General features: G+C 40.1%; 1 protein-coding gene across 7 annotated transcripts in view; it reads right to left on the bottom strand.

The window, feature by feature from the left end:
- PIK3CB (phosphatidylinositol-4,5-bisphosphate 3-kinase catalytic subunit beta) overlaps positions 1-27,271 on the bottom strand; it is a 100,354-nt gene that overhangs the window by 18,094 nt on the left and 54,989 nt on the right. For 6 of the 7 annotated variants that reach the window (XM_028731016.2, XM_077929950.1, XM_028731015.2 and 3 more), the window contains 13 exons: positions 21,449-21,632; positions 19,223-19,448; positions 15,505-15,728; positions 13,855-14,037; positions 13,238-13,399; positions 12,898-12,984; positions 10,706-10,957; positions 8,947-9,043; positions 6,941-7,071; positions 5,654-5,707; positions 4,249-4,437; positions 2,618-2,739; positions 830-973 (listed from right to left, as the gene is read on the bottom strand). In XM_028731016.2, coding sequence (XP_028586849.2) covers positions 830-973; positions 2,618-2,739; positions 4,249-4,437; positions 5,654-5,707; positions 6,941-7,071; positions 8,947-9,043; positions 10,706-10,957; positions 12,898-12,984; positions 13,238-13,399; positions 13,855-14,037; positions 15,505-15,728; positions 19,223-19,448; positions 21,449-21,601 — 2,024 coding nt within the window. In that variant the 5' untranslated portion in view covers positions 21,602-21,632. Of the gene's footprint in view, positions 1-829; positions 974-2,617; positions 2,740-4,248; positions 4,438-5,653; positions 5,708-6,940; positions 7,072-8,946; positions 9,044-10,705; positions 10,958-12,897; positions 12,985-13,237; positions 13,400-13,854; positions 14,038-15,504; positions 15,729-19,222; positions 19,449-21,448; positions 21,633-26,467; positions 26,591-27,271 lie in introns of all 7 variants that reach the window. The other variant, XM_077929948.1, reaches the window with a different exon arrangement.

Below are 27,271 nucleotides of genomic sequence, written 5' to 3'. Positions count from 1 at the left end.
ATGAGTAGACATGAGTCTTTCATGAAGTCAGTCAAAAATACAGGAAACAGAGCGGGAGTCAAACGTTTTGGCAGGCACCTTCCTATGTGGGAGGGTTTTCTCCTGACTTCTCTTCTACATTGTTAGCTTATTTTGTAGTAGAAGGAATGCATGCCGGAGTCTTGCCAGAAAGATGGGTTTCTGATGGGTTACAGTGCCGCAGCAGCATCTACCATCGTTCTGAAGTCCTTCTTCACTGCTGTTCAACGTGGCAGTTAGACAACTGGGGAAGAGCATAGCTGGAAGGGAAATCTCAAGCACTCTCCCTCCCACATGGCAGACTGTATCCTTCTCCCTAATAGCATCTCTTATTTTACATAGACAGGCTAGGACCATTTCTTCTTTGAAGGCAGAGAACATGTCAAAAGGTGGCAAGAAGAAAGTTAATCTAAAGCCAGGAGTTAGGTGGAGTTTTAGATATTTTTGCTTTTACTTTGTAGCATTTATAAGCTACTTAATTGTAAAAAAGCAAACAAACAGACAAAACAGCCTGAAAACGGTTTGCAAATTTTCCTACACCCTTGCTGGAAGATTCATCTAGATCCCTTTTGGTGCCTGAGACATTAGCTCAGCCTTAAGAGTTTCTCATCACATCTATTAGGGCTAAGAAACTTGGTCTCAGAACAGGAGATTCTTCATTTTCCAGTTTTTCTGACAGAACATATAAATGAAGGGAGGATGAGACTAGTCTCAAGGACACCAAAATCATGGTATCAGTAAATTGCTACAGGAGTTCTGGGGAAGAGAGATAATTTATACGTGTGCATGTCAATAGATGAGCAAGCCTTACCTCAAATGCCAAAACAGCACCTGTCCTATCCTCCTATTTGCCAGAGCTTTCTCTAGCAGGAACCTGGAGAGAGCACAGTCGAGAAAAGGTTCATATTTCAATACTTGCACAAGCTGCAGAAGATACTGAGAAAGTTCTTCATCACTGGAAGAAGATAAAGAAAACCCAAGAAACTAGCTTAGTTGTGGGAAGATGCATTAAATGAACAGGAGGGAAATTCTCAACATGAAGTGCATCAGATTAGAAACATGTTCATGATATATGAAGCAAATGGATGATGTGCAATGAATAAAAGCAGAGGATAGGAACCAGAAGGATTTAAACAGCAGCAACATTTATTATCATTCATAGCACATATCTCTGATAGATCGACAAAGTATTCAATATCAGTCATATGAATTTGTCTTAAAGATCATCAGGCAAGTTCAGTTACTGCTTTCTGGCTTTCCTGTGCTTACAACATCTTAAAAAAAAAGATAAGTTTGCAGCTGTTTGGGTTTGAAATGAAATTTGAAGTAATGGGTTGTTTGTTTGTTTTTTTAACCTAAGGAGGAAACATTATTCAGTTATTTATTTATGAAAAAGAATAACTATTACAGGTGACAAAATAAAACACTGCTGAACTACCAAATAGTTCACTGTAACTTAAGGGGTTCTTCTCATCTACTTACAGCCCAGCAAAAAAAAATAATAAGGAAAAAAATGTCCAAACAAATTAACATGTTGTACATTGACTAAAACTGCTCTTCTGAAAAGTATGTCAAATGAAAAGTCACCCCCCCAAAAAAAATTACATAGGCATTCAATTATTTGATTGCATCAAGGAGTTAATAATGAATATACCTAGAATGAATTCAAAGAAATCTAAGAACAACACTATCAGCAGTACTGGTTCATTACACAAGTCTAGACCAGCCTGACAGAGCAAATCACCTTGTTTACATTTTACTGAAGTCAAAATATGTTGTTAACAATTTAGCCTTGAAAATAATACAAAAATGTTGTACATCACATCCAGTACTCTTGATAAGTCAAGGGAAATAGGAGCATAGCAGCATTGCAACTGATAATATCCCATTTCTTTCCTGGAGCAAAAATGGCATTAAGCCCATAAATATTTTAAGTAGATAATTAAAAAAAAACAACAGCTGAGAAGCTTCTTGAAAATACATAGATTTTAACATCCACAAGCAAATTGGATGTACGCATGGCAAACTTAAGCATGCTTACTCAAAAGTACGTTTCACGATTTTCAGTGAAGCCTATTCCCAGATGTTTGGATAGGACTGTAGACAGAGGACATCAGTGACATACATAGGTACGGAGGTGGGAAAATGGATTCAATTCACATTTAAAGATGAACCTACCAAATCCACACTTTCTGAAACAATGCACAAACTGAAGCTTTGCCCTCCTTCAAAATCTGCACTTCTCTGAGTTCTGCAAAGCAGTTCTCCAGTTAAGTAATGTGTGAAAGCATTATATTCTAGGCAAACCTTTAAAAAACCATCAGCTTTCCTTAAGGCTTTTGACCCAGATACCAAAGGAAGCCTTCTTCTGTCTCAACTGGACAGCACTTCCCAAAGGAGGACCACCCACTCCGGTTCACTGATACGATCAGTAAACTGGGATCGCCGCCTAGCCCACAGCTGGACACTGAAGAGGCTGCCTGCTCCTTAATTTGTAAGATTTATTGCATGCAGGGTGAAAGTCACCGAGTCTTTTCATTGTGGCTGCATTTTAATTCTTTGAGTCAGCTGTTGAAATAAAAGTTGCCAGCAAACTCACCTCATCTGCCTTAAACAGCCCACGGCATATTCTCTTACATATTGATCTGGATAATTGAAATCCAATAACTCTAATGCTTCTCTGGGAGGCAGCTTGGACCATATCTGGAGAAGAGCCTGAAGCTGTTAAGGAAAATAAACACACACATAACTAAGCAAGACTAAATAGATACATGTTTAAGAATATCCATGGGCAGATTTCCTGAGGAAGGAAGGTGAACTGTGTTCAACAACTATATAGCATAAATCACAGGTACCCTTCCCCACCCCTGACTTTAGAGAAAGCCGTAATTCAGGGGGTGCATTTCTATTTTCATCTAGGTGGAAATGCAATTGGGAAAAAGAGGCTGGGAATAGCTGGCATTGCTTTTCTAGCAGCAGCAGCAGAACAACCGCTCACCAGAGGGCAGAACAGAACAAGCACAAAGATCTGAGTATGGCTAATGAAGCAGCAGAGGAAAAATGGGCAAAGGAGGTGTTTGTGGGGAGGGCAGCAAATCGGATGTGGCATCAGATAAGACACTTAGGATTATCTGGAGCTCCTTCTATGATGTGTTGCCACTTGATAGAATCATTCATTTAGTATAGTTGTCTGATCTTGACTGTGACGGAGGCAGGCAATTTAGTTCAACCCTGAAGAATTAATTACAGATTCTAGAAAGCCTGGGGCTAGTTTTATACAGCAAACTCTCGTATGCATCAACCTGCTGTCCACATGTGGAACGTGAGGGTCTGTCTTTTGCACTGATCCAGATTATCTGCTTAGGACTAACATATGTGGACATTAGGCCTGGCCCGGGTAATATCTGGTTTTCAACACTGTATCCACAGCTAAATACTGTGATATGCTGGTTTATCATGATGTCTGACTCTGGAATGTATCTCAGCTGTTTCTTCCTCCTCACCTTAGGGGAGTCGGAGGGGTGGGGGGCTTCCTCAAAGGCAGGCAGGCAGGCAGAGCCTGAGAAGCTTCTGTTTAGTGTCAGAAAGATGCTAAGTCTTCCTGGATTTCAGAAGCAGAGTCAGGAATAGTCACTGCTACTTGTGTGCAATGCTTGTGCATCTTCTATGAAGTGGCACAATTACTATATGTAGGAATACCAGACAGGTGATACTGACCCACAAAATGCATGTTCGTTTGGAAAGACATATATGGGGAATTAGTATGTGTGTAGTGTTTCCACTAAGAGCAGGGGTGGAGAATTTGTAGCCCTCCAGAGTTGGTGGATTGCTACTCTAATCACCCCTGATGGTTGGGCCAGGCTGACTTGGGCTGGTGTGTGTTCAGCAATCAGGAAAACCACAGGCACCCACCCCTGAGTCAGTCCCTGGTTCACATTAGGTTAACCCTATCTATGACAGTAGGTAAACAATCTCTTCTTTTTCACATCAAGCACTGCTGACAAAGAGGGTGCAGAGCAGTAGCTATGCAAAGTCCACTAAAAACAAGGAAGAATGTTGTGGCACTTTAGAAGACCTAAGAAAAAGACGGTCCATTTAATGGCAGTTGGTTTCACTGATGAGCAGTTAACGGCAATTAAAATAAAATCTCCCACAATGCTCCCACAATTGCTCACATTCTGCCCCTGGCATTACTATTATTGCTGTACAGGTATTTCTTTTTCCTCTTACCTGAGCAACATCTTCAAGTTTGTTCCATTTGACAGAGAGCAACAGCTTTGGCAGGGATTGTGGGAAGTTTTCACGACAGTCATACCGTAGAGTCCAAATGAGATCCATTTCATTTTCACACAGCTGAGACAAGGGGTCCCTTTCCATTATCTCCTTTAGCTCAATGTAGAACTTTTTGCCACCACGGCCCTTTGGTTAAAGGTCGAGAACCACCGTTTACAAGTTATGCATATAACACTGAGACAAATGTGCCTGTTTCTATACTGCATGTCCAAATGGCATGAAGCTAGAACAGCATGAACTCTCCTTGCTAGCAACTAATGTGCATTATACAGGGTGAGTCTTTTAAAAGAGGCCCCGTGGAACACGTGTATTCTGTATCCACGGGGCCTCTTTTAAAGGACTCACCCTGTATATATTTTAATACGCAACTTTAGCAAGTGTGCACTTCAACACTAGAGGGCACTGCTGCTATTTCCCCGTTTAATCTGGGAAATATTTCTGCTGAGCCACGCTGGAGGCTAATATTTGCTGCACAGGCACTGTAGATTTCTCTAGACCCACACAACTAATGAAAATTGAGCAATTCTAGCAACTTAAATGCTAGTATGCAAATGATGAAAAAGAGCACATGAAGCCAAAGCCAAAACTGAGGAACAAGTCACTAATACTTTAAAACTAAAGCAGTTTTGCAGGTAATGCTAAAAACTGACTTTTGCATTTCCAACATCTGTTATTGAACTGTAACAACCACCACCACCACCACCAAAGACTTAACATTTTAAAATGACTATACATGCTATCTCTTCTGACTTTCTATTCCACATTAATTAAACATGTGTACAGAAGATGTTTCAGTGAGTTTCAAATGAAGCTTAATATATCATGAGTGGCAAAAATTGTTTATAAAGTCTCCACATTCAAGAGGTTATTAGCATGTGAATTTATTATCTACACTCAAGTTGTGTAAAATAGAATGGGGTATTCTTAGAAGATCATTAATTCAGATGAAATATTTTGTTGATATAATTAATTCTTATTATTTTGCACATTAGTAAGGAATTTGTTCACTATGCTGAATGGCATATTATTTAGGCTATAATTTCACAACATTAAAATTATAGGCTATGACAACCAAGCTGTTCAAATTTGTTTAGGATTCCAAATTTGCAATCATTTAAAAAATATGACCATAATGTGGACTTGGCCTTCAGTAGGTTGTAGGGAAATGAACAGGTTTTGTGTGTTTACCCTGTCCTTTAAAAATATAATTTTGAAAGTGCAGAACAACTTCACTACAGCTTGAAGAGATGCTTTCTGGACAAGCAACGGGAGGGTAATAAGAATACATCTTGTTCTAAGTCTTAAATGGGGGAAGGATAATTGTTTCACCTTTGATACTTACTGCCATACCAGAGCTATCATTATTTCTTGCAATTTCAGCTGCCTTTTCAAGTATCTGCAACAAGAAACACCAGACAGGAATTAAATGACAATGTTGGAGAACAGTGAAATTAAAGATGATCAAACGGTATGATCTCTATACTTTGAAAAGTCATGTAAGTAAATAAAATATTTATGCTCTTCTTTCCCAAATCCTTTTGCTAAGTGCAGTATATAAATGCGTGTACATTATGCCACAATACTCCTACGTAAACAAAGTGCATAATTCAACAGGGACTGGATTAGTGCACTGCATCTTCTAACGCACAACAACAGAACTGTAAACAGCCTCATGTACGGAAAGAATTAACCCAGGAGCGTAGACTCTGAAACACTATGGTCCCCAAAAGGTCAGATTTATTTTGGCTAGAGTTGTGCACTCTGTGATCCCCCAAGTTTAAAACATTTCTCTTACACATTTCCATTTGGCAGAACTGTAATCGAAAATCCTTGGGTTCAACAGCCTTGATACATTTGCAGTAGAAGTAGGAAAATGGACATGGGTCGTCAGCTTGGCTCAGATTATACTCTGGTCTCCAAGATGCATAGGTTTGTTGACTTTCTTAAGATGGAGTTATATATCACCCTTGGTTTAAAATTAGCACTAATAGCAGAAGGGCAGTTATGCCAAAACAGTGGAAAGCCCTAAAATGGGGTACTCATGAGGAGGGAGATAAGCCAGCCCAAGATTTGCTGGATCCTGAGATGCTCTTATAGCTGGTACCAGTTGGCAACAACCTTGATCACTGCACCAGCCTGGAGCTGGTACAGGGATCAGGGTTGATCTGCCTGTCCCCCACCCTGCCACCATGAGTGGCCACGATGTGGCTCTGCTGCTCTGCAGAGCTTTGGTGGCAGCAGCAGGGAACTGGGATTCTTCTGTTAGTGAATTACACTTAGTCATAACCAAGGGAAATGCTAGTCATGACTAACTTCATTCCCACTGATTTTTGTGTGACTAACTTGCAGGGTAATCACATACATTTCTACTCAGAAGCCCCAGTGTGTATAGAATTGAATCCTTTGTGAGCAGTGTGTGCATGTGCATGTGTGTGCACATGTGCATCTGCGTACATGCAGTTAGCCAAAATGTTTTCCAAGTTTAGTCAACTTTTTGTAGACACATATTCATATACTTGAGTGTCGTTACAACAGCAACAACTGAGGAGCAACTCTGTAAAGTTAGAGAGAATGCATTCAGGATCATGCATGGAAGAAAATAAAATACAAGAACCCATAACAATCTTACCTTATCAAAGGGAGGGTAATAAATAGGAAATTTGGAATATTCTTGAAATTTGATCTGCAAAGCTGTTGCATTTTCAGTGTATGGATTTGTCTGTACAGTTCCCATTGGATTCAACATTTCTTCAAGTTCATCTAGGCAACCAGAATACACATTTTGTGTTTATATTTAATAGCATTCAATCTGTAGCATAGCTAAACAAAATTCAAGTCTGTGTTAAATGTATACTAACAAGGCAGGCAGGCCACATTAGCAGAAAAGCTCCCAGAGCCACAGTAAAAGCCTCAAGTAAGCAGAGCCAACTTTTATTTCCTATATAATTTTAATTTTAGAGGTTGGGTTTTAAAAGTCACAAGGCAAGCGAGGCAAGCTGGGAGAGGTGGTCAACTTCCACTGATGACTTTCATAGAAATCCAACACACATTCTACCCATCCATGGCCCCCCACCCTGAAACGAAGTGCAATAATTTCATCACACTGTGATGCACAGAAGTGTTCTTCTACTCCTGGACCATTCCCATCTGGGCGTAAGAGATACCTTCTAATTCAATGTAGAAACAAGTTTACAAATCCCAGAGGTTGGGAAAGTCTACAGTGGTCTATTTCTATTTTAAATCCATAATAAAAATGTAGCAGACTTGCTATAACAGAAGTGACGAGGACATGAATTAAGTTCCATTCAGGATTAACCTTACTGTGTTGGATTTCAAGTTCTGATATCCTGTTTCAGTGGTAGATGTTGGACATGTCATTAGCTTCATATTGAACATGGTGACCGGTGTACAATCATACCTCATGTTACATTTGCCTCAGGTTATGTTTTTTTTTTGGGGTTGCGGAACACAGGAAACCTGGAAGTACCGGAACGGGTCACTTCTGGGTTTTGCCGCTTGCGCAGAAGCACCAAATCATGCTGGTGCCTACACAGACATGGCACTTCAGCTTGTGAACGCTGCGGGTTGTGGACATGCCTCCGTCACAGATTACGTCCACAACTCGAGGTTCCACTGTAGTTATAAAGCTATTGCCAAATGTATGGTACAACAGGCCTTGCTCCCAGTTAAGTGTACGTGGCAAGTGTAGCCAATGGGACCCTCCAGATGTTGCTAGATGTGGTTAGGGATGTGGTCCAACAACATCTCAAGGGCACAGCGCTGGCTACCCTTTCTGTGCAGAAGACTGCAGCCTTCGTGGACTTGAGGACCAGTGAGGTTTGGAATAATGTACTGGCAGAACAAAGATAACTCTTTCCTTTAAACCAAGGAGCACACACAAGTCAATGAAGTGGTTTGGCACTATTTTACCAGAAATTTCTGCTAAAACTTTGATGTGAGGGTGGGGATTACTTTTGGGGCTGGATTTGTTTCTTTTTCTAAAGGGAGAAAAAGCTAGCAATTCCATTCCAGGGATACGATATCTGTTATAAAAATACCGACATTCGCTTTTTGCTATGTTCTGCATTTTAAAAGAACCTCAAATTGCAAAAAAGGCAAAATGTTTAGTCAGCAGGAACTGGTAAGGAGCCATTGAATTAATAATGCCAATTCAGTCTGTAGTCATGCAGTGATTATCCTATAGAATGGCTACTATTCCAGACCAAGTTATTTCATGCATTCAGCCAAAGCTGCACCTTAGCTGAACAGTTGCTCCAAGCCCTTGTCAGATGAGTTAAGTGAAAAGCATTGGAGTCAAAATTTGCCATAATAGTGCTTTTCCTGCACAAAGAAATTTCTTTATTTTACCTCAAGGTAACATTTGCATTTTTTATATTACGAGGCATATTTTATTATCCATATTCTATTTGTGTTTTATAAGCATAAGACACTGAACTCTGTATTACAGGAAGTACTGAATGGATTGTGATCTGATGTTATGAAGTCTTCATTCAATTTCAGAGGGGCTTTTGTGGAAGCCTAAGCAAGGAAGCCCCTCTGAAATGGACAGAGGCTGTGCAGTAGCACTGCATAGCTGATGGCACAAGCAGCTTCTTATCACAAATTAAGCCTTACCAGGAAATGACGACCAGCTGTACAGTACGAGGTCTCCAGTTTTCAATTGTCCTTTAAAATCAAACACCATAGTATTGACCCATGCGACAGGGTAGTGCTGCAATGAAAAATCATACTGTTTGAAGATGAGGCCATAGTGGATTCAAAACCTTAAGACAATAGAACAACACACACACACATAACATACACAGAGAAAAAGAAGTTGTGGTGTGGATTTGGAAAAATCCTAAATGCAATGCGCAAAGAGTTTTCTATAATAAGAAACTACTAGTCTGAACTATTCTTGAAACTGAATGTCCACAAGCGTAAATTTAATATATGCATTTCAAGCTAATTGCTGTTATATAGTATAACAGGCACGTCCAACAGGTAAATCGTGATCTACCGGTAGATCACTGGACGTCTGTGGTAGATCAGTGGCTCCCCCAAAAGAAGCACAACAACCTTGGTCCCCTCCAAGAAATGGGCCTTGCTCATTCCTTAAAAAAAGCTCAACTTTGACCTGAACCCCCCCAAAGCAGGCCTTCCTTCCCCAAAAAGGGGGTAGATCACTGCCAGTTTTTAAATCTGTGAGTAGATCGCAGTCTCTTGGGAGTTGGCCACCCCTGTAGTATAAGATGCTGGAACTACATGACGGATGAGGTGAATCATATTAGGTGAATTCTTTCCTCTGGAGCAGGGTTTCCCAAACAGGGGGGGGGGTCCCTCCAGCTGATTTTGGACTACAATTCTCATAATCCCTGACCACTGGTGCTGCTAAGGATGATGGGAGTTGTAGTCCAAAAACAGCTGAGGACTCAAGTTTCGGAAACCCTGCTCTGGGTCATGAAAATAGTTTAGTGCGTACAACACACATACAACAATGTTGAGTGCAATTGTGTTTATTATGAGAAACACCATGGAAAAGCCAGCAAAGCCTCAGCAAACCTGATTTCTATGCACAGTGTGGAAAAACTCTTGAGAACTAGGCTGAACACGATTTGTGCAATCTAGAATGGCAGCAGAACTACAGCAAATTGAATGTATGCTTTTTAATGTTTTTCCAACGTGGCATTTATTATCCTCTGGCAGAAAGCAATATGTGAATATATATATATGAAGCGTTCACCTTTATTCCTTTTATTATATTCAAATGTAGAACAGTACAGTGGTGCCTCGCAAGATGAAAATAATCCATTCCGCGAGTCTCTTCGTCTAGCGGTTTTTTCGTCTTGTGAAGCACCCCTATTAGCGGCTTAGCGCTATTAGCGGTTTAGCGGCTATTAAAGGCTTAGCGGCTAAAAGGCTATTAGCGGCTTAGAAAAAGGGGGGGGGGAGCGAAAAAAATCGCAAGACTCGCAAGACGTTTTCGTCTTGCGAAGCAAGCCCATAGGGAAAATCGTCTTGCGAAGCAACTCAAAAACGGAAAACCCTTTCGTCTAGCGGGTTTTTCGTCTTGCGAGGCATTCGTCTTGTGGGGCACCACTGTATGTGAAATTCACAAATGGTAGAAATGAGAATGAAGTAGAAAAAACAGTGAGACAAGATTATTATTGTTTGGTCCTATCCCCCTGTTTAAAAATGAATAGTACATACTCAAGTGTGTATATGTGTGTGTGTGTGTGTGTGTGTGTGTGTGTGTGTGTGTGTATCAGTATATATCCCGACTTTCACTCTGAAGTTTAGAATTTTAAAAAGCTATGGAAATGAAAAGTATGCAAAACACATGCAGAGACTTCCCAGTACAACGAACAGGAATGTAAAGAAACGAATCCATTACCACTTTGCCAGCTTTCCTAATGGTCTGGTATTTGGACGGATTAAGTGTCTTGCTTGGATTATTTTTTTTCTTTTTATCCATCACAGCATAGACCACAAAGCACAGCCTAGCCATTCTTGGCAAATCACAGACGTTGATATCAAATTCCAAGGGTTCGTTCCAAACATGGTCATTTCTCCCAGATATTTCTGAGCTTACGATAGGTTTACAAAGGAGCTCAGTTCCATGGAAGAGACCAGCCCTGACATGAACCTGCAAGAGAGACATGACAGGGAAGTATCCAAACACATTCCAGAGAGTAAGGATTATTAACCTAGAAGTATTTCCTGCTTAGAAAGAAGGCAAGGCAGCTTTGGAATATTTGCCCTAATTAGTGTTCTTATGCTACGTGCTAGAGTATTAGCTACGCTGAAGATCTAAGCAATCTGTGGGTATTGCCAAGGTAAACTGATGGTAAATATTTTGCTTCTCATGACTGGGCACAAAGTTTACCAATTAGGAAAGTGGATGGTGACAAGAAGCATAACTAACCTCACACACATATTTTTGCTTATATTTCTAGAACAGGAATGATAATGGCAATTCAGGGTGCCTTTGAATCTTTGGAGGCAATTATTACAACTGGGAAATGGTTCAATTTGTTTTTGAATTGCAAATTAGTATGCATGTACGGTACGTGATTATTTTCAAGTGCATATAATTGGCACATGCCTTAATATTCTATACTGTGTCCTAATGGAGTGATATTCCTATGTAAACATAACTTTTTAAAAAAACACACAACATATTTCTAAAGCTGTAGTCCTTTCTCTTTAATATAATTACCGACCTTTTGGGGGCTGTCTAAGGTACCTTTGCCGAAAAGCACTTTTCAAAATAGTAATACAAGCAAAAAAGTTAGTCACTCACAATCAGATTTCCTTCAGAGCTTATGGAATGGGTTTTAGCCAGAACTAATGCTAAATCTCCCTGATTTTAAATGTGGTTTATTTCTGATAAATCTTTGTGGCAAAATCTTAAATAGCAGGTTAAATGAAGCATTGAGCACTGTTTTTTTTGAAAATGTAGACAAAAACTTGCTGCACACATTATTATCCCATTTTTTAAACAGATCATTGCACAATCTCTTTTCTCTCTCTCCTGTTTTCAGGAAGAAAAAGATTGCTAGGATTATAGATATGCATAATTTCTGCAATATTCATCCAAAATAACAAACAGGGAAGCAATATTATATATTAATTAATTAATTAATTAACTTTGTATACCACCCTTCATCTATAGAACTCAGGGCAGTTCACAACATAAAAATACAATATAAAAACACAGATTACATAAAACGCAAAATGGTAAAACATGTTTCTTAAAAATATTATGATAGAATGCTTTGTGGCATTCTGCTTCTCCTTAGCAATTACTGCATTTGTCTCCCCTTTCAGTATATAAAAACTTGAACTGATTTTTGTTCAAAACAATTTGTCCTGAAAGGTCAGTGAATTGTTTTAAACATCATGCCAGTCATGCCACACTATGAGCCCATTCATATATTTTTTTGGTCTTCTCCAGCTGAAAATTCATTCATTCATTCACTTAACTGTATGCCAAACAAACAAGGGAAAATGCATGCCATTCTATTTCATAGGCAAAATGCATAGGAAGGGGTTTGTGCAGTAAGATCTTACGTGTTACAACCTTGGTTTAAAATGCATTCTTTTTACAGGGAATACCATTTCATTTGCTTCTACATTCAGCATCTTCAGTGAACTAAGTACAGAGCAAAATGCTTAGTGGAACCAGGTTATACTTGCAAATCTTTTAAAAGCTGGAAATTCATCTGAACATTTACAAAAACATTTACATATTAATGCCATAAAATTAGGAATATCTTTCAGTTTCAGTTAAATTTGCAGATTGATAAAGAGTTCACATATCACCTTACGTCATGATATTTCTGTCTACCTAAATATTTTTCAAGACAAGCATCATTTAGCGTCACTCTGTAGCTTTTGATTTACAGCTCAGCCAGAGATTCAAGCCAATTCCCAATTGTAATCATGTAGTCATTTAGACTACTGGTATTTAAATCAGGCCCTTGTTTATTAAATAATCAAATCAAATGCAGCCTTGACAAACAAAGGAAATTTGTTAAGACAACCAACAGGAACATCACTTGTGATGGGGAGGAATTTAGTTACCTTAGCTGTCTCTTCTGTGTTCAACTTGTTGCCATTCACTAGGACTACCTTGAAAGGATTGTTAATATCCCATACACTTTGAGTCAACTGTTGTAGAAAGGAAACAGCGATGAGAGATTTCCAGGCTTTTTGAGAAATGCATACATTTGAAGATCATGCTGCTTAAAAAACAGCCGTGCACTAAATCAATAACTAATGTCTCTCTTTTGCCAAGAATGGCTTATGGAGGTAGCAATACAAACATTAACTAACAGTCAACTTAAAGCTGCATTTTTTAATGATTTGCTTGTACCTTCCAGACATGAATGCAACAATTCTTAAAATGAATGAGAAGACTCACACGTGTTTTTTTGGGTGGTAGAGGAACAGGAGGGTTGCCTGGTTTTCGGTTTATGGCAGCTTCTATAGCCACCATTTCCTGATCACACATTTTTTTTATGGTGCTGCATTCAACAAGAGTGAGTTGAGGAAGGGCTCTGCTCATCACACAACGATGGATATACTGAGAAAGGAAGAGAGGCAATGAATCTGTTATTTGCATGCTGAAAATTAAACATGAAGTCCTTAAAGCATGTTTTATTTAGGTCCATATATATACTTCAAAAAGGAAGGGGGGGAATCATTTGGGGTCATTTATGCTTTCAAAAAAGCAATTAACCAGTCAAGCTCATTCACACTTAAAAGATTTGCTGCAACTCTTGATTCATTTTCAAAAATGTTTCATATTTTTGGGTGCTTGGGCAACAAAGCACCTAGAATAGGTATTGTAGAGCAAAACACAGAGTTCACATCTGAATTGTCCAATTATATATTTCTTCATGTATGACATTACCAAAGAAGTAAAAAAATAGACATCTTGGGAGAAAACACCAACTTCCACCCACTCAAAATCTGATTATTTTTTGAAGACACACCTCCTAAACTATCATATTGCTTTAAAAGAAAAGAAAAGAATACCTGGAACTGAATTAATGGATGGTCCCCAAAAACATATTCCAGCCTTCCACTAACTTGCAGAACATAGTCAGAAGGATCAACTTCTTCATCTTCTCTTCCGTGGATAGTCAAACGTTTACGAATTGCTAGTTCATTCAGCTTGATAGGGTTTATATTAGGAGACACCTGAAAACTAAATACGTCCTATTAAAAAGAAGACGTAATAGCTATTACTTTCAAGTATGAATGAATATAAGTAATTCATTTTACTTTAGAGAATAAACCCCCCCGTCTATGGACCATATAGGTTTTAATAAGAATATTTCCTGATTTATATATAAAAAGAAATCTGGTAGGTGTAGGTACCCATTTTACCATTTAATACGCAATTGTGCAGGATAAAATACGTTTCTTCACATGGATCCTCATCACAGAGCCTATTATGTTGTGCACAAATGCTTTTATAAGAATACATACAGAGCTTTTATTTTTTCGAACACACTAAGAAGATGCAGGAATTCAAAAGCAATTATTTACAAATGCCTGCTTTCATTTTACATTTTATGATGAATAATATTTTTTGTCTACAGGCCTATTTATATAGCAGCCTTCTGGTAGCAAGCCAAACCTTGCAAGGTAAAATCATAGCCATAATGAAGAAGTCTGTCAAAATCAATTCAATATTTTCTCAGTTTCAAAAGTTATCTGTCTCAAAAAAGCTACTTTCCCTGAAGTTAACTGCCAGATACAGAGGCCCTCGCAATTCAGTTTTTTAAAAAAGGAGACCTCAAACACAGTGTTTCTATAGAATTTTTTTTTTATATAAAATGTTCTAAACACTAATGTATGAAGGTCAAAATAGACTTTAGATTAATGGCATACATTGAATCTCATGCTTTGGAACCCTTCAGGAAGATGACTCAGAAACTTCAACTGGTCAAAAATTCAGCAGTCAGATTACTGACTGAGGTTCAATTTAGATCTCATATAACCCACTTTAAAACTGCTGCACTGGTTGATAGCTCATTTCTGGGTCCATTCAAGGTGCACAAGGTAGGGTTTAAAGCCCATAACAACTCAAATACATCCATCAAAAGCTATGCAAGAGGTCTATTATCTCTGTTTGGACTCTTAGGCCCAATGAAAGAATTGTTGCCATTGCACCACATGGTCAACTAAGTGTTACAAATACAGCTTGCCACTGTATAAAGTTTATTTTTTATTGACTGCTCGATTAGACTTGATTTTAACAGTGTATATATTTTTATATACTGTTTATTCGTTTACCTGTACTGAATATTTATTGTATTTGTAGATTTGTACTGAAATGACTAAGCCGCTTCTGGCGAACCAGAGCAGCACACGGAAATGCCATTTACCTTCCCGCCGGAGTGGTACCTATTTATCTACTTGCACTTTGAGGTGCTTTCGAACTGCTAGGTTGGCAGGAGCAGGGACCGAGCAACGGGAGCTCACCCCATTGCGGGGATTCGAACCGCCAACCTTCTGATCAGCAAGTCCTAGGCTCTGTGGTTTAACCCACAGCGCCACCCTATTCATCTCACAGCGACAACCTTCTGAGTGTTTGACAATGTACGTTTTGCAACTTGCAAGTGGGAATTACTTGAGGTAGCTGTGGAAGTGTTTTCTAACTATGGCCAATAATCCTACCCGGCAGTTGTCAAAATGAACAGCCACAACTAGATTGCCACCATAAAGTTTATCTTGGAGGTTTTCCTGTGTTGCTGGCTCTAGGTGCGGTGGGTAAGTGTACTTCAACCAGTCCATCCAAGACAGCCCCACAAGTGACTGCATCTTCTCTTCACTGATTAGCCGCATTTTAATCCGGAATTCTTTGACTTCTGGGTCTTGTAGGGCATCAAACTCATGGAGGCCTGAAATGATTTAATTAAACAATACATATTTTTAAAAGTGTCAGAGGGAAAGAATCACATTGCACCACACGACCAACTAAGGTTTACTCCGAGTAGACCCACTGAAATTAATGGGCCTAATTCCATTATAGACACTAATTTCAATGGGGCTACTCTGAGTAAAATTTAGCTGAGCTTAGCTAAGTTAGCCCAAAACTTAGCCCAAAAAGTTATTTCTTCTTTTAGTGTTATTACACAAACCAATTCAATGCCACATTTTCCATTAAAAACCCTAACTCCATTAAATACACACCCATACCCATACCCATAAGCATTCAAGATACTACCACAGCTGCCATTTTGAACTTTCCATGTAGAATATTCTGCTGAGGAATTCTGAGTGTTTTGTGGGGGGTTTTTTGTAAATCACAGCTATAGGTTTACCTTGTCTTCCATGGAACACTTAAATCATATTTTGACTGAGTACTTTGATAAGTATTTTAACTTTTATAGGAAAAAGAGAAAATTGATATACGCTGCTCATTCAAAAGGTTATGAATTTCACCTTACATATGCATAGTACAGTACTGGAGGTGTGGGAAGAAGAACATTACATTTTCCATTAATACTTTAGTAATAACTTCAACTGTATTTGACAATGTCTAAGGCGTTTAAACACAAGCCTTCACTGAGAAGCACATGGCATAAAGCACAGGTCAAGCAGGTTCGAAGAGGAATAACTAATTCTACCCTGAGAAGTACAAAGAACCAGAGAACATGCTTTGTTCAAAACGGGGGAAATTGCCCAGTCATTCTTTTTCGAAATAATCAGTTACAAAAATCTATAAAAGAACTCTGTGCGTCAGTAGAAGCCATTGTCAGTGCAGACAAGTTAGGGTTCAGTTTGCTGTTGAAAGCTAAACAGAACTTGTAGATATTGTGCCAGGAACTAACAACTGCCCATTGTTTCTGATGGGAAGCATGGCCTGCCTATTGATTATTTTTAATTTCAACATAAAATGCATCATTCCCTTTGCAAATTGCAAGCATGATAATTTTTATTATGTTAAAAATTCAACAGCAACTGACTGCATTATACCTCTGAGTACCAGCTGCTGGGAATTGCAGGTGGGCAGAGGGCTGTTGTGCTTATGTCCATCTTGCAGCCTTCTCACAGGCATCTGGTTGGCCTGTGAGAACAGGATGCTGGACCAGACTGGTCACTGGTGTGATCCGGCAGGGTCACCTTATATTCTTATGACTTGTAGTTTCTGAATTCCTCAATAAGTAAATTTCTAGCTGTATATGGCAAGACAACCACTTGCATGCCAGTGGTGGGTGGGACCAGAGGCAAAAGCCAACAGAGAAAATAATGTAAAGCTTACTTTTGTACAGGCAAGTTTCTACAAACATTTGCATGACCCTCTCAACTCTCCATCTAGGCCAGCGGTTCTCAACCTGTGGGTCCCCAGATGTTGTTGGACTACAACTCCCATCACCCCTGAGTTCTGGCCTTGCTAGCTGGGGTGATGGGAGTTGTAGTTCAACAACATCTGGGAACCCACAGGTTGAGAAAGGCTGATCTAGGCAAACAAGAAGCATTATCAAAGTTTAAGAGCTATGGAGGAGCAATACTTGGGGTGCAACACACAGCCAGTAAAAGGGTGTGGCAAGGGAGAGTTGAAAGGCCCAAACAGAGAGGTCTTGTAGGCTGTATCCAGCCCCTGGACCTGAGGTTCACCCTAGTCCTGCCTTAAAGGCAGTTGAATCAGAACATCCAGAAGAATTTTAAATACATACATAGAAAACATATTGGTTATTCAAATGCTAAAGTGGCAATTACGGCCTTTGCTAATGCTGCTGCAAAGATGTTCCTCTCTCATGCAGTCTGCTGCAGATGGTAGAAAAAGAGGATTTTCTCTGGCTTGCCCTTCTCTTTTGAAAGGCATGTGCACAGTGATTGGTTACTGCCACCACTAACATGAGGAACACCTGGTTACAAGGAATTGCTCCAACTCAAACATTGGGTCAGCAGCCTTTTTGGCCCATGGGCACATTTGGTCTTTTGAGCAAATGCAAGTCCCAGTCATTTCTCTCCCTACTCCTTGAGAGAGGGTGTACCCAAAGACATTGCCTTTCCAGGGGTCCTGGGTAAAAGTCAGATACAGTAGAATTAATCTGAGGTTTGAAAAGCAAATAGGAAATAGGAAATAGGGAAGGGAATGTCAGAGGCTTCATGGGCAGCCGTGGAAGACCTCAAGGGTCCCAATGCATGCCTGGGTACCACAGTGGGTACCCCTGCTGTAGGGAATTGTATGCATAAAATAAATTCCATCATGCAACTGGTCTTATAGGCCTCTGAGTCTGAGATAGATCGCAAGACAAACCAGTGTGGAATTACGAGTACTGAGTACACAACATGGGCCTATCCCTGCATTCAATTGCCATAGATGTGGAGGCTTAAAAACTTCTCGTGTGAATGTGTGCATGTGTTTAAATGTTATGCTGTAAACCTACCCAGGGGCAGGATATCATTTACAAAAGAAACAAAAGTACAACTCCTCTTGGGAGAAAAACAATGAAACCGATAAATCCTACTTTCACTTTTGCAAACCATATGAAAACAGATATTTCTGTACTGTGTTTCCACTCATCACTGACAGGTGTGTTGTTGCCATCACTAAAAAGTATGTGAGCCTCAGCTTTCCTGTCAATTTTGGGAGCTGCAGATGTGTGCAGAGGTTCCCAACCCTATTCTTAGTTCCAAGGTATTCTTTGGCGCTGTATTGCTGAGGTCCCCTGAATGAATAGCATAGAGTCCTACAGACAAGTCCCCACCATCCTTTTCAGTTACAACCTTGAGCTGTGACAGAGAGCAGAGAATTGTTGCTGACCTTACATGAAGATGCAACACAAGATTAGAGACCACTGGAGGTCCTTACAACCACAATTTTTGTCTTGGCAACAAAGACTGCCCCAAGCCTGTGGAGCACTGGAAGAAGTAGGAGTTTGGTGTCTAATACATTTCTATCTTTAGTCAAGATAAGCCTGTTCAATTATACCTGATGGTGAAAATCATTAAAACGGGTTTTTAAGGAAAGCATATCTAATTAATAGGAGTTCTTTACAGTCTAGTTACTGGGTAGTGTACATATTAATGTGCATCCATCATACCTTGTATGCACATCATTAATAGAACATTATCACTATCCAACATTTGAACATCCTAACACAGAAACACATACAATTGATTTCTGAATGCATTTTTCAATATGGTATTTACTCTAATTATGATGCTATGTAAAACTATTAAAATTTGGGTGTTTTTTTCATAGTTAATTAGAACGAGGGATACACATTCAAGGACAGAAAATGGTCATGTTAAATTTTATTTGGGGTTAATCTTACTATAGTTAAGCCCAGTCCTTTTAATGCTTTCGGGCTAATTTCAATCCACCTCAGTGCTCTTTTGGTGCTGTATCTCCATCTCCACAGCCAAGAACACCAATATTTACCTTTTCCTATGAGGACACCTATTTTAGAGTCCAATTTTTCCCCTGGGTCGCAGCTTCTTGTAATTAGTTGAAGGACAGGAAGGAATGGTCTAACGTCACAGAGTCTGCGTGTCTCATCTTCCAGCTCTTCACGTACCGCTGTTTGGTTCACACAAGAGAACATATAGGAGTCGATCTCCATAAGAAGATGAAACAGAGGGTAACTCTGTGCTTCCTTCCATAATAGCTGCAAATAAGCACAGAGACTGTAACAGTAGAATGCTTTGTTCACAAAACCCACTCACTGGAAAGTAAGACCTCTGTCAACTGTACGCACAGCATTAGGTAGGTGTTTCTGTATCACTCATGCAAGCCCTTACTTCAGATTAAACAAACTTCCTTCAATCAAACACAGCTGACTCCAGAGAATAGTGGTAGGTCATTCATCTATTTTAAATTAATACAGCCATTGTTTTTTAAAACTAAAAATCACTGGTCCTGAAATAAAACTGGTTCTCTCTGCTGTAAAGACTGTGCTGGAACAAAGTGTCAAGAGTAAAAAGGTACACTTGTCACTGTCTTTATTCATGTTTTAGTAATAAAAACAAGTGCTAAGGGGTGGGGTGGGACTTCTTTCCCAAGTTAGTTCTTCTGCATTGTTTTCTGGACTGCTGGTTTGGCAAGATTGTTGTAGGGTTTTTGCTATGAAGCATCTGAAAAGGACATCAATTTCAGGCCAGTTGTAGAACTTATGGGCCACTAAGATTTCTGCATCTATCAGCCAGTAAGCTAGTTAAACAGAAAAGAAAGAAAAGAAATCTGCCTGACCATCTTCTACGTCTACTAGTAAGAGAATATGTAGCAAGCAGATTCCAAGGTTCCCAGGCCCCCTAACACACTACTGGTGGCGGCTGTTTTCCATGGGGTTCTGTTCCTGCCCCTCCCCAAGTTGGCGGAGCACGCATAAGTGTGATCTTCCCCATTATACCTCCTACGCCCTGACCCCAGGGGTGGAGGAAGGGGGGTGTGGTGGAGGCGGGCCACCCCAGGTATCACCACCGAGGGGGATGACAAAATGCTGGGTGGCACTCACCACGGAGCCTGCAGAGAGTGACGCAGTGGCATGGGCGCCCGCAGGCTCCACACTGCCCCAAACAGACTGCCCACTGCCTCCCCCCCAGCTGTAGGGTGGCTGAGTGGGAGGAGGCAGGCAGATTCCTCGGAGGCTCCATGGAGCATCCTGCCACCACGGGCAGCTGGCCACACCCCTGGGCACAGGGCACCCGATCAGCTTGCTCTGGCACTGCCTGCCCCACTCCCATTACATGCCATTACATTCCCATCCTGCTCTCTTCTGGGTTCAAAAGGACCCGCACATTGGCAGTCACACATCAACTGGATGGGCGCAAAACGGTCGCCTCCTGTACTTGTGAATTCTTTCCTGTAAAGTCCATGGGGGTGACTAGAAGTGCATTTAGACATGAAGATTATTGAATCTGCTTTCCTGGTTATAATGCTAGCACTTCTGTCCTGCTTTCTAAAGTTCCATTTACACTGCAATACTTGCTGTGCTGTGAACTGTGTTGTTGTTTTTTTATTGACACACTACTGCTATGTCACATTAAATTTCATTTGCATGAGTGGGTTTGGTGTTACATTGAATTGTGTCATCATTTGTGTGTGTGTATATGTTTCTATTCCCCCATGATTCCCCCATGAAAACTGTGGGAAAGAATTGTATGCTGGAATGCCGCTCCAAATTTAATCACACGGCATGACCCATGAAAACCACGGGGAAATTACACCACAGGATTTTCCAGGTAATGAGGGTTGCATCTGAATTTTCTCTGGAAGCGATTAACAGAGAAATGAACCCTAAAATTTCCATAGATTTCCATAAATGTCCCTTAATCCATGTGAAAGATCACAAAAAATCAGGTAAGGAACCACTGGAAAAATGGAATAAAATACTGTCTGAATGCAGCCTAGTTCTAACCAACATAGTTACAAGAACGCACACTTGCATGAAAACAACAATGGGATGATGCTCATGTAGAAGCTAATGTTTTATAGGGATCTGGCCTTCAAACCAGGCCCCTAAGTCATGTTTCACAAAATTTAAATCAGGTTACATACTCAGGAATATTATTCTAAACACTTAAATTATATGAGAAACAAAATGCACTTCAATGAGAAGTAGCTAATAGACACTTTAAGAGCAAGCCAGTTTTACCTGTTCTGTATTACCTGTTTTATAAGACTGATAGTGGCATCACGTGGGACATCTAAACTGATGTAAATTCCAGTGGGAAGCAGGAAGTCCACAGATATTAAGCCATCAGCTGCTATCTGTGAATCTACTGCCCAGATGTCTAGGGCATCTGCCATGGCAGGAGGCATAATGGACTTTAAATCTCATAACCATGTGGTCCTAGAAGAAAAAATAAGTTAGAATAATTTACTATGTTCACTTTCACAGGACTGCTTTTAAATCAGAATCAAATACTACACAAACATCAAAGGGTACCAAACAGTGGCACCAACACTCACATAGACAAAGTTTATGAGAAGACGCTGCCTTTTTAGGCAGTGGCGTAGCGTGGGGGGTGCAGGGGGGGCCGGCCGCACCGGGCGCAACATCTGGGGTTAGGGCATATCCACAGGTTAGGGGGTGCAAATCCGCGGGTTAGGGGGCGCAAATTACTTGCCTTGCCCCGGGTGCTGACAACCCACGCTACGCCACTGTTTTTAGGCATGACTTCTGGTCAGAGCTTCACTTAGGTTTGTCTAATGTAGAGTAAGGGAGGAATAAAGAAGGAAAGAACTGCAATATTCTGAAGGGTATTTTTCACATTTAAAAAACTTCCAGTCTAGTAGGCATTTGGAAATGAGGCATTCTAGAAGGCAAAAAACAACACACACAATAGATTGCTATGCTAGCTCTGAGCTGTGATTAGAAATCTTTGTAATGGAGAGACTGTCCAACTGTGAAATTAGAAGAAAATACAAATTTCAAGTTAGAATATCTTGCACAAACATTATTTTTTTTTGGGGGGGGGAGCACAAAAGTGTGATTATGAGATGTGCAACTAGTAAATAATAATCCCAGAAGGTCGATTTTTGCTGCCATTGAATCAATAGTTTAAAGACAGCCCAACCCCAACCCCACCCCCCCAACCCCCATTTTGCAATGTCTGGGTGCACAAAATACATCTTGTAATTCATGTTCTAGCCCGAGCTGAGAATTTACATTTACAAAGCTCAAGTACAAAGCCCTCTTGGACAAATATTTACATGGTCCATTGGATTCCAGCATGTATGCAACATAATGGGTCAAAATTCTAAAAAAGGGATATTTAGCTTAGAAAAGGGAAAATGTCATAGTAGCTTTGAAATACCTAAAATCCTGCTATTTTTATATAGGGGTCAGAAAAGCAGAACAGCAATTGGGTGTTCTAGAGATACTTGAAGAAGCACAAAAGCAAAGGGGTTTCAATAGGAACAAATCAATTAACAGTTTAGCAATGTGTACAGGGCTAAGTTCACCCATGCAGTAAAGAGGTATGGAAGTGGCTTCAAACTGCCACAGAGCAGAAGGCTGTGTACACAATACCAACTTACAATACAGCAGTGGGAGCACAGTGGATGCACAGGACATGGGAGTGTAAGCCCAAATTTCCCTACACAGTAAGCCATTCATGTCAGAAGCTTACCCTCATCCCAGGAGTTTTCACCTCATTCTAGCAAAGATGTCACAATGGACATGGCGAAAATCACTGAAGCCTTGTGGGAAGTGAATCCCATGAACAGCATACCACACAATCTCTCTTCTATTTAATGGCTTTTTTCAAGTGGTGATCATGTCATAATGTCGTGTGTGAACTAGATGTAATCCTATAAGCAATCCCGCTCTCACCAGGTGACATTTGATGCCTGCAGTTTTAGGACTTGGGAACTGTTTCAGGGAGTTAAACGTTTTTCAGATGTCAGGGGCACTAAATTAGTACACAGGCTGAAAATCACAGGCTTGGGGAAGGGAGAAGTCCCTAAAGAGCAACAAAAGCCTGAACCAAATATATTCCTCTTTTTTGTGTGGATACCACTTTATAAACTTCTGGTTTATTATTAAATTGTGCATTCTATAGGAAGCTGCCAAGAGAGAGGCAGTGTCCCAGGTGAAGATCAATTTGCAAGCGCTCAAATCAAACTAGCATTCGGGGGCGTGTTTTCAATATGCAAATACAACAACTGCACAGTAGAAAGGAATGAGTGAGCATTTTGTTTATCAACGAAACAGATTAGCTTATTTCAGAAATGACATCCAGTCGCCATTCTAATTTGTGCCACTTGCGGACAACATAAAGGTCAGAGAAGTGCAAAGTATTTATACAGAAAATGGCACTTGTCACAGCCATGAGACTGCTATGAGAATGAATCACAGGCCAAACTGTATAATGCAAGGCGATGCCTGTGAATGACTAACACCCTCACATCCAGCAGTTGAAATAATGCCAAAGATCCATCTGTGGCAAATAGTTACATGAGAGGAATTTTAAACAGCCCCCAGCAAAAGGGGAAAAAAGTTTGTATGCAACTATTTATACCTAATGAGCCAGTTCAGACATCATGATGAACCATAGTTCACTGTGATGGGAATGAATGTTAGTGGGCCTTTGGCTCTCTCATGCTCTCTTCCTCCTCCACCAAGTGCAAGAAGATAGGCAGGTTTGGCTTTCATTAAAAAAAAAAATTAACTGCAGTTTCTTGTTTTGTTATTTTTAACTATTGTTTGTTTGAAACAATACAACTTCAAAATCATTTTGAAGAAGGAGAGTATAAAAATATTTTAAATAAGAAAGTTGAAATCTGTAGTTGATTTAAATCTGTAGAGTAGAACTGTAGAGTTGGAAGGGACCCTAGGGGTCATCTAGTCCAACCCCCTGCAATGCAGGAATCTCAGCTGAAGCATCCAAGACAGATGGCCATCCAACCTCTGCTTAAAAACCTCCAAGGAAGGAGAGTCCACAACCTCCCGAGGGAGACCATTTCACTGTCAAACAGCTCTTACTGTCAGAAAGTTCTTCCTGATGTTTAGTCGGAATCTCCTTTCTTGTAACTTGAAGCCATTGGTCCGGGTCCGGGTCCTACTCTCCAGAGCAGGAGAAAACAAGCTTGTTCCCTCTTCCACGTGACAGCCCTTGAGATATCTGAAGATGGCTGTCATATCATATGTGATAGGTAAATGTGACAGGTAAATTTAAAAGTGTTGGTAGAAACACACTTTTTGTTCAGTGAATCACGCAACTGTTTGTTTTAATGTTTGTAGTTTCTGCAAGTACATTTTCTTGTGTGTTTATGCATTTATATACAAAATAGTATACAGTTTATATATAAAACAGTAGTTTGGAACTTTTCTATTTTAACTTTGTTTGAGTTGCTGCACTTGATGTAAACTCACCTCACATTTTAATACAGTAGGAGAAGTATTCTACATGACACTGCATTGAAAAACTGCCAAATATTCCTATTCAACTATGTATTTCTTTAAAAAACATGTTACTTTTTTCTGAAGATACCATAATACATCATAATCACATTTTCTACATAATTTGTGCTTGTCAGTTGCAGTACTTGGTAGGGGTGTCTATCACCTCCATGTGCAGTTCAAATTATGAAGCAAATAGGAGTGATGACATCGTTAACAAGGTATCTCAGGTGGGATCAGGGACTTGCTAAAGTTGTTATGTGAACTCAGGTGCCCCCAAACCACCGCCTTTTTCCATTTAAAGTGACCAAGCTGACTAGAGAAACACCCTAAACTTGAGTAGAGGAGTGTGTGTGTGGCCAGGGTGGGTGGGGGGTGGAATCTTTCATTTTGTTGAACAGGTCTATGTTTTAACCACAGTGAATTATTTTCACAGGACACTCCGAACACAGTGATTTGAGGGAAGGGTGTTGGTGCCCTTCTGAATCACTGTCTCTTTCATAACAGTTTAAAAATCAATACTTCAATCAATTTGTGTCCATTCTTAGTTTGTAAACCTTTAAGAGAGCTCAGTATAGGATCGCTCCAGTTTCCTTCAGTTCCGTTTCTGTTTTCACATGATTTATTTGTTCCTTTTTATTTCAATCCCTTTCTGTTTTCCAACAAATACCACCTACTTAAATTATTTTTCATTCCATTTGTATTTTTCTTTAGGCTTCTGCAATCTTTTATTAGAGTCCCTATCCCACACAAACTGTTGTGTGTGTTGCTTTTCATTCATTTAAAATGCTATTTCTCCCAGTTTTAGTTTGCTAGTTCAAGGCTTCATTCTCCTGCCTCCAATTTTAGGATGCCTGTCATTCCATTACATTTAGTTCTTCCTGGTGAGTATTATTAATTTATATTAAAGTTTTCTCCCCCCTTCTCTAGGTCTAGTATCTTCACATACACAGAGACATACTTAGCTATGGAAGCTTGTCCCTGAAGTACAATCCCAGTTGTGCTGCTCATTGCCAACCCATCATTACCCAATTATCCAGGGGACCACCTTGTTGCCACCAGTTTCCAGACTGATTTCTATTTAACCCACCCCCACAAGATAAAGTCTGCCCTTGTAGGAAAACCACTACACCTATTCTACTGAAAGTGGCAGACTTTGGGATGTAGCCAATGCTTCAGCTCTTTGCATACAACATAATTTCCCAACCTGTCCCCTCAAATTCAGCACTGGAGGGCTGGAGAGAGCAAAGGCATAAGACGAAACAAAAGCCCTGCATTGGATACAACCCTTTATCCCTTCAGAGGGGCCAACAAATTGCCTGTGAATTGCATCCAATTCTGTGAAAAAAATAAAAGGTTAGAAAAATTTGTCAAGGTTCCCTGCACACACACAAAAACCCTGCAGTTTGACTGGTCCAGGAAGAGCTCTGTTGCCTTCAAGTTCCATCCATTTCTGTTTTCAGATTACCTGTTTCAGTCAATAGGATGGGAGAAACAGACTTTTGGTTTTAAGAGATATGATGCAGACTTGAATAACAAGCCAAATCAGAAAGACAGTGGATTCAACACAGTTCAAGTTGTTTTGTAATGCTACAGATACAACGTGAATCCTGTGGCTGGTGCACACCACCAGTATTTATGGTTAACTTAGGTAAAAGATGGCACATACTGAATATCATTTAACAGAATGCCATTTTAAGACAGATAGTGAATTGAATAATCTTTGGCCCCTGCTGGGTCTAAGGCTTAGATCACAAGGCCACAATCCCACATACGCTCACCTTGAAGTAAGCCCCACTGAACACAGTGGGACTTTCTTCTGAATTGACATGCACAGAACTGTGTCATATGTACTATGGCCTAGTTCCTGGGGTGTTAGGTCCCATCCAGTTCAACAGAAGTTCCTAGTGGGTATAGGAAGCAGACATATTATGGCAAGCCATTGGGACATTTAGCTCAGTACTGTTTATTGTTGATTGGCAGAAGCTCTCCAGGATTTCAGGCAGGAGTCTCTACCTGGAGATTCCAAATACTGACTGCATGCAATGCACATGCTCTCCTATTGAGCTATGGGCCTTCCCCAAGTAATCAGGCTTGTAAGAGGCTTTTACTTCAGCATGGCTCATCAATGCAGTGTGTTTACCGGAAGGCATTATACGTTTCACAGTGGAAGAGCTATACTGTACACTGTTTCTCTGAAGGAGGGTATAAATAATTAAAAACAAAATGGCTTAACATTGAGCGGAAGCCCCTGCCTTTGTTCTGCACATCCCTTTGAAAGTACTCTTTAGTTTGCTTCCTAATTATTCTATTAAGAGTATGCATGGCATGCTCAGTAATTCGTAGCACTTCTCATTTGCTCTAATATAATAGAAAGAGATGCTGTAATGGCTTTTGGAACAGCATGCATCTGTACAGGTCAACTGCAGTTCAGAGGGTCAAGTTGTCAATGAATCAGTGTTCACAATGCTTATCCCAAACATGCAGAACCCACGTTATCTCAAAAACCTCACATGCTCCATTATAAAGTTGATCTTAATAATGGTTTCTTTTCCTGGCACTTCGTAGCGATTTTCAACATGACT

The sequence above is a fragment of the Podarcis muralis genome, chromosome 6 (assembly GCF_964188315.1).
Source record: "Podarcis muralis chromosome 6, rPodMur119.hap1.1, whole genome shotgun sequence".
Classification (NCBI taxonomy): Eukaryota; Metazoa; Chordata; class Lepidosauria; order Squamata; family Lacertidae; genus Podarcis; species Podarcis muralis.
This window is presented reverse-complemented; position numbering and strand designations above follow the sequence as displayed.